The sequence below is a fragment of the Pelobates fuscus genome, chromosome 3 (assembly GCF_036172605.1).
Source record: "Pelobates fuscus isolate aPelFus1 chromosome 3, aPelFus1.pri, whole genome shotgun sequence".
NCBI lineage: Eukaryota > Metazoa > Chordata > Amphibia > Anura > Pelobatidae > Pelobates > Pelobates fuscus.
Window position 1 is genome coordinate 224,934,260 of NC_086319.1, and position 7,501 is coordinate 224,941,760.

The 7,501-nt window shown below is 42.2% G+C and overlaps 2 protein-coding genes across 2 annotated transcripts in view; one reads left to right on the forward strand and one right to left on the reverse strand.

Annotated features, from left to right (window-relative positions):
• Nucleotides 1-427: 427 nt before the first annotated feature.
• TMEM60 (transmembrane protein 60) overlaps nucleotides 428-7,501 on the reverse strand; it is a 19,839-nt gene continuing 12,765 nt past the window's right edge. The window contains exon 2 of the mRNA XM_063448168.1: nucleotides 428-1,252. Within this exon, the coding sequence (XP_063304238.1) occupies nucleotides 685-1,089 (405 nt within the window). The 5' untranslated portion in view covers nucleotides 1,090-1,252 and the 3' untranslated portion in view covers nucleotides 428-684. The remainder of the gene's footprint in view (nucleotides 1,253-7,501) is intronic.
• PHTF2 (putative homeodomain transcription factor 2) overlaps nucleotides 2,093-7,501 on the forward strand; it is a 206,970-nt gene continuing 201,561 nt past the window's right edge. Inside the window, exon 1 of the mRNA XM_063448164.1 lies at nucleotides 2,093-2,334. The gene's annotated coding sequence lies outside the window, so the exon portion shown is untranslated. The remainder of the gene's footprint in view (nucleotides 2,335-7,501) is intronic.

The window sequence follows — 7,501 nt, forward strand, 5'->3', positions numbered from 1 at the left end:
ACTGTGATTTTGAGAAGACGCCAGCGTCCATAGGAAAGCATTGAGAATGATTTCCTATGGACTGGCTTAATGCGCACGCGGCTCTTGCTGCGCATTCAGACAATGACAGCGAAAAGGAGGAGGAGAGTTCCCCGCGCCGTGGGAGCCCGGCGGGGGAAAACAGGTAAGATTGAACCTCTTCCACCCCGTTGAGCCCGGCGAGAGGGGGCCCTGAGGGTGGGGGGGGGACCTAGAGACCCTATAGTGCCAGGAAAACGAGTGTTTTCCTGGCACTATAGTGGTCCTTTAACATTGGTGGGACACTTTATTAGCCCCCTTCCTCCTTCCCCTTGAATGGCATGATCTCACTGCCGTAGAATCAGCAGGGATATTTTCAATATCTGACAATTCAGCATCAAAATGTCTTATGTTTGTATACAGTGAAATGTTTAATGGATGTATAACCTTTATTATATGTAAATAAATTAACCTAACCAGAAAATCCATGCTTTCATTTTATATCCCTGGGAATGAGCACCCATAGCATTGCAATCTATTTGGTCTTTCATGCCTTTCTGGCACACAAAGGGTTAAATAAGTCACTGTCCATCTGGCACTAAAGCATAAAAAAGTATATAAAATCTGTAGAAGGAAAAAAAAAAAAAAAAAAAAAGCATATATGTTACGTAAGCAGGACTAAAACAATTAGTCTCTTCTTACATAAAATACATTATATCCAAGTTCACCCAGTCCTCCGATCAGCAAAATCCAGAAAGGTATAAAGACAAAGCATAAGTACATATTTGCAAATTGTTCAAGTCTGGCACATAAAGCGAGACAGAATGCCAATTTCAAGAGCATAGCTGTGAGGTACCAGGACTTTTTCTTCATATTCTGGGCTTCATTCCTAGGGTCATAGCCTGATTTACATCTACCTGCCATCTTTACAATGAGCATGACCAGGAGTATAGTGTCAAATATCCAGATGGGAATAAAAATGATGAACCAATTCCATGGTGCCTTCTCATCCAGCTTTAGTACTAGCATGATCAGGAATAGCAAGCTAAACAGCCAGGTGAGCAGCACTCTCTGAGCCAGGGACATTCTCATTTAAACAGATTTTGAGGAGTTCCGTTTCCAGATGAAGTTCTCCTGTTCGCCTCTGTTCAAGCAGTATAACAGTCAATGTGCACATAGGACAAGTTGGTTGTTAAGGCCTGCAGCTCCAAAAGCCATGTTTATTCTGGTCTTTTAGATGCCTTCAAATACAGATCTATAAATAAATTAAGACAGAAAAATATCAATTAACCTATGAGATCATATAATATATTGGTGTTAAATGTGTACTTTTGCCCGTTTTAGTTTCCCTGCAGAGTTGTTTTTTTGGGGGGCACAAACAGCCATGGCAACTAATACAGGGTGGGGGGGGGGGGGGGGGGTCCTTGCATGCGTAATAATAGTATTTTTAATAACATCTGTAGAATAGTCTTCCACACGCATGATAAATGTAAACCTATGACTTTGGAGGACAACTTCTATATGGCAGTAAGTGATCATCTGATGGTAGAGCCTTCAAATGCCAGAAAAACAAACCAAAATTTATTAAGACAGGAATGGGAAATTCCTACCAGTTTTGGTCTAAAATTTGCAACGGTGCTATCTTCGCATTGTATTAAGTCTGGTCTAAACCTTGCAATTTTCTGGTCATATAAAGCAATATATTAATAAGAATAATTTGTGAATGCCTTGCTTTAACATAAAATGTCCATGCTATGACAGAAGCTAATTTTATTCACTTTTTTGCAAAAGTTGTTTCAGCTAATCAGGTAAACACAAATTAAACTTAAATTCTGCACAATGTAAGCAAGCAAATTTATGCTATCTGGACAAGGTCACAGTTGTTAAAGAAGGCAAATCTTTTTGCAAGGTCCCCCAGCTGGCATAGCAGTTTGCTAAAGAAGCCTTATGTGGGGGAAGGGATGAAAAGTTATTAGCCCTTCCTCCATGGTCTCCACCATATATCTTTTTTAACTCTGCCAGGAGTCACATGACTTTTGTGCATGAGTAAAATCAAATCATGTATTTGGAATATCAAGACTGCAGCATAGGCAGCTTGTCATAAAGACTATCTTAAAGGACTACTCCAAGACCAATAACAACTTGCTCTCAATTAAGCTGTTCTGGGGTCTAGAAGTCTTGGCAGCCTTAACCCACGATATCTTGTGACTGTGCTTGTCTGCTCGGCCCCTCTGCCTCCTCCTCCTCCTCTGGTACTAATGAAGAAGCTTCTCTATTTGCAATCCCTTCAAAGCTGGCACTAGCACTTGCAGCAGCTTGGAACGAGGTTCTATTTTGGTAAGTTTAAAGCTTTGCTAGGATGAATTTTGTGATAGTTAGTACTAATAGGTGTGTTTGTACGATTGATCTATTATAATTGACAGTATGCCATAGAACTTTACTGTTACTTTAAAATCTCAGTAATTCCACATACTAACAAAATGCTTCCTACTACAAAGTAACTCAAAATGTTCATGGCATACTCCTAAGAATCATTGCATGGCCTTCTATTTTTACGTTACATTCATAAAATGCACGTTTACGTTAATTTGACACCCAAAGCACTGTTTTTTCCCCTTTCAGAATAAAACTGATTTATGGATTTGATAATTTATATAATCTTTTAATGTATGTGAACACACTCTCCAAATGTGCTTATTTTGTGCATAAACAGCATATGTTACGTGTCACAAGAGAACTACAAATACATTTTTTTTTTTTTAAATAAAAAAAAAATAAAAAAAGTTAAATTCCTGTCTCAGCTGAACTTAAATCTCAACCTCCAAGAACTATTGCTACAAAAACACAAGTTTTAATGCTTGAATCACTGGTATAGCAACATAAATAAAATCTGATTCCTTATGGCAGCCTTTCATATTAATTTGGAAATAGTATTGCCAGATCAACCACGTTTTCTAGGTCAGTATATAAATGAGTGCTACCATGTTGTATGTATTCTGCATAAGGGAGATTAGTAAAGGGCACTCTAAACACCCTATAACCACAACAACAAACATGAACACTCCAAGCAACATAACCATGAATGCCTGCTTAGTGGTTGTGGAGCCAGGAGTGCAAAGTCATTAGTCAAACCATTTGACAACTTACTTGGGTCCATTATGTGCCTATGCTGCATCCCTTCTGTGCTAAAAAAAAAAAAAAAAAAACACACTGGGGCTGTGCTTACTTGTTGAGATCATCTAGCTGACATGCTCAGCTAATGAGAACAGCCCTCCTTAAAAGAATACAAGCAGATTTATTCAGTAAAGTGAGAATTCAAAGGGAAAACAAATTCAAGGTAGAATTTAACTAGGCAAATTCTCTGAGATATGCTACTTTAGCCTTAAATATGAAATTCACTTTAGATAATAACCCTGTTGAGCATTAGGCATACAAACCTGTATGCCCAACACTATAGTGTTCTCCTTATTTAAAAGCGACACTCCAGACCCCTAAAGTATTTTAGCATGCTGAAAAACTGTGTGTGAAGAGTGAGTTCTCTTTTTATCATTTTGCCAAAAATTAAAATTTCAATAGAAATTAACACTTTTATAAGTTATACTGGTTACACTCCCCTCTGCTTTTATTTTTTTTTCCATAATTTTTATTGATTTGGGGAAAATTTCCTTAAACATGAAAGTACAAACATAAAATGTTTTTCAATACATACAGGACAACAAAAAAAAGGAGAAAAAAACAACAAGACTTTACAGCAATAGCTGCAAGGTCCCCCCTGGCTTTTCAAGCAGACAACAGGTCCGGTTACTTCCTGGTATGGTTAGCTTAATTGCACTGAACTCAAGAGGCAGCATTTGCCCAGAGCACCTGCCTTGCAAAGACTTATCATTGAGCTGTATTGGGAAATCTGTGCGGGGTTAGAAGAGAAGGGTTAGTAAAGGTAGCAGACACGAGATATGCAGTTTTTGCAAGCAGTTATTAGATATAATCCAAATTAAAAATATATATATATATATAGTTAAATACATGCAAGTTTTCCTTTGGGCTACAGCTACTAAACAATGATTTTATTAATTTTGTATTTGGGCAGTGGAGAGCGCTTTAAACTAAGTGCTCCTTTAAATCTACATTAAAACAAAAATAAAGGGTGTTACAATTTTTTTCCAGGGCAAAGATAAGAGTCCCTGCCGCCTCACCAACATTTTTAATAGTCTCCGATCCAATGCTCTTAAAAGGTTCTCTTCCACCCCCCCCCCCCCTTTTTATTTTATTTTTTACTGTATTTCAGATAGATACCTTACCAATGTATAGGTATTAAAACTATTACATAAAATAAGCAGCTTTGACGTATCTCTAATCATCATTAATACAATACTTCTTTACTTAACTATAGTAAAACTTCATGGGTTTAACCTTTAATTAATCGTATGTCCCCCTGTTTCTTCCCTCGCACCCCCTACCCCATCCTTATCCTAATTATTCCTATAATAGCCCTTTTAGTCTAACTTTCTTTTTTTTTTTTTTTTTAAATTCTTTATTTGTAAACAAGGTGAGGTAACCACAGGCACGTGGAAGCAGTATAAAGAGATACATAGTGCAGTAACATTGTCCCACATACATAAAACCATTAGTCCATGAACATGCAGTTGGATTGAAAACATTACGTTTGAGGAAAGCAAAAATAATAATCAGTCCACAGTTTTCATAGCTCGTGAGAGTTCCATTGTTATAGATGCAAGAACATGTGTGGAGTTACACCTTGTTGTTTTTTATTTTAGTAATATAAGAAAATAACAGTCCTCCTCTGTGCACCGCTCAGGTCCACATACATCCTTAGCGTGTTAGAGCAGTAGGCCTCGGTTTTCCGTCTAAAAAGCCACAGAATCCCAGTTTTATATACAAGGCTAGTTGGTTTACATGAGATCTTTGACCTCGTATCATTTATGGGTGTCGCCTTAGGCATTGGATCGGCACGTATGCGATACAGTGTCTGAAGCCTTCAGTGGGCGGTGTCGCTTTGATAGCGGACCGAGCGATGATAAGGCTTGGTGTACATGGAGTCGGACGAAGAAAGGATAATGAAGATGGGGTGAAGGAACTTAGTGAGAAGAGGGGGAGGGTGTGGGGAAGGAAAGGAGGGAGGGGAGGGTGGAAGGAGTAGGTTCAATCTGTATTAGCGTGTTACAATTATAGGAAAGTTTCATGGATTAAATTTAAACTGTAAGGCGTTGGTGGAAATCAGGGTGCTGCAAGCATCCTCTCTAAGCCATAACCGGTCCCGACCAGGACGAAGTCTCGGGCGGGGTTCCGGGGTAAATCCCCTTTCCTCTCCCCTAGTCTCCGATTCCGCTGTTCATCCACGGGGCCCAGACCCTATCAAACTTTTTAGTAGTGCCTCTAACTAGCGCCGTCAGCTTATCCATAAGGAAAGCGTCCTTGATCTTTCGCACGACTACGTCGACAGGGGGGGTATCGGGTTGGAGCCACACTTGGGCCAGGGCTCTTCTGGCAGCTAAGTTCACTTTGTGCAACAGGTTTTGTTCCGCTCTGGGCCAGTCATCAAGAGGTCTGGCCAGGAGGAATACCCATGGGTCCAACTTAAGCTCTCTATCAAAAATATCCTTCAAAAGTCCTACCACCCGTTTCCAGAAGTTCTGTGCTGCAGGGCATTCCCACCACATATGTATGTAGGATCCCTTCTGGCCACAGCCTCTCCAGCACAGATCCGTGGGTGTTTTGCGCATTTTATATAACTTCACCGGGGTGGTATACCACCGAAAGAGGGTCTTATATGCCTGTTCCTGCATGGAGACACATACCGACGAAGAGGCTGCTGCCTCCCAGATCTCCTGCCAGTCGACGCCTTCCAATTCCTCCCCCAAGTCCGCTTCCCACTGAGAGATATATGTGAGGTCGCCCCATTCCGTCGTGTGTGTACTCAGGTGTGTGTACAGAATGGAGATGAGGCTCCTGGGAAACCGTTCTTTGAGGCACATGGACTCGAAGAAGGTTGGCCGGCTCAGTGCACTAGCTTTAATCATAGGGGCCTGGGCGAAGTCTCTCACCTGGATGTAGCGAAAGAAGTCGGCGGGGCGTAGGGTAGCCCTAGTCTTAAGTTCGTCGAATGTAACAACAGATCCGCCTTCATAGAGGTGGCAGAGGCGCTGTACCCCTGTGCCTTCAATACCCCTAAAATCTCTAGCGTTTAGTCCCGGCGGAAATGCAGTATTTCTCAAAAAGGGAGTTAGGGGGGAAAGTCGGGGTGACAAACCATATTTGGTTGATGAGGCATCCCAAAGTCTCAGAGAGTTCGCAATAGCTGGGCATGCGATGTGTGTCGATGGTCTATGGTCCCTTGGGACCCACATCAGAAATTGAGGCAAGTCTGGTCCCGTGAGGGATGATTCCAAGTCCACCCACCGCCGTTCCCCAGGAGGGGAATGCCATAAGGCTAGTTGTGTAAGTTGCGCTGCCTGGTAATAGAAGTACAAATTAGGGAGGCCCAGGCCTCCTCTCGTCTTCGCTCGATAAAGAACGTTCCGAGAGGTCCTGGGTCTCCTGTTCTGCCAGATGAATTTCCCTATTGCCTGCTGGAGTGTGCCCAGGTCTGATTTGGTTACTTTAACTGGGAGGGCCTGGAACAAGAACAGAATCCTAGGGAGAATGTTCATCTTCACCGAGTGGATTCTACCGATCCATGAGATCGGTTTATCCAGCCATTTCTCCATATCCGTCATTAACGTACGGATCAGAGGCGTATAATTTTGTGTGAATAGTCGAACAGGGTCTGCCGTTAACCACACCCCCAAATATTTTACATGATCCCTAGCTAAGCGAATCTGGTATGTGTCGCCTATGGAGGTTATGACAGGGTCAGGCATGCAAATCGGTAATGCGCAGGATTTGTGCATATTCACTTTGTATCCTGCCAATCTACTATAGTCAGCCAGGACACCCGTTAACGCCCTCATAGACGGAAGTGGGTCGGCCAGGGTCAGTAAGATGTCGTCGGCGAAGCCCGACACAACGTACTGATGGCCCCCTACCGAAATCCCATGGATGTCCGGGTTGTCTCGTATTGACTGCAGAAGGGGTTCTAGGGAGAGGATAAACAGCAGGGGAGACAAAGGGCATCCCTGTCTGGTACCGTTTCCTAGGCCGAAGGGTGTCACCTTCGCCCCCGAAATGCGAACCCGTGCTTTAACATTTGTATACATTGCTTGTACCGCAGTGATAAATGAGTCTGGTAAGCCAAAGTGTCGAAGGACTTCGAAAAGATAGGGCCATTTAACCCTATCAAAGGCCTTCTCGGCGTCGAGGGATAGAAACAATGTTGGGATTTTCCTATTCGCTTGCCTCCAGATGAGGTCAATGTTCCGCCGGGTATTTTCAAAAAGCTGCCGACCAGGTACGAAGCCAACCTGGTCAGGGTGTATCAGTTTCGTCAAAAAGGGGTTTAGTCGGTTGGCCAAGACCTTCGCCAAGATCTTGGAATCGTGATTGATCA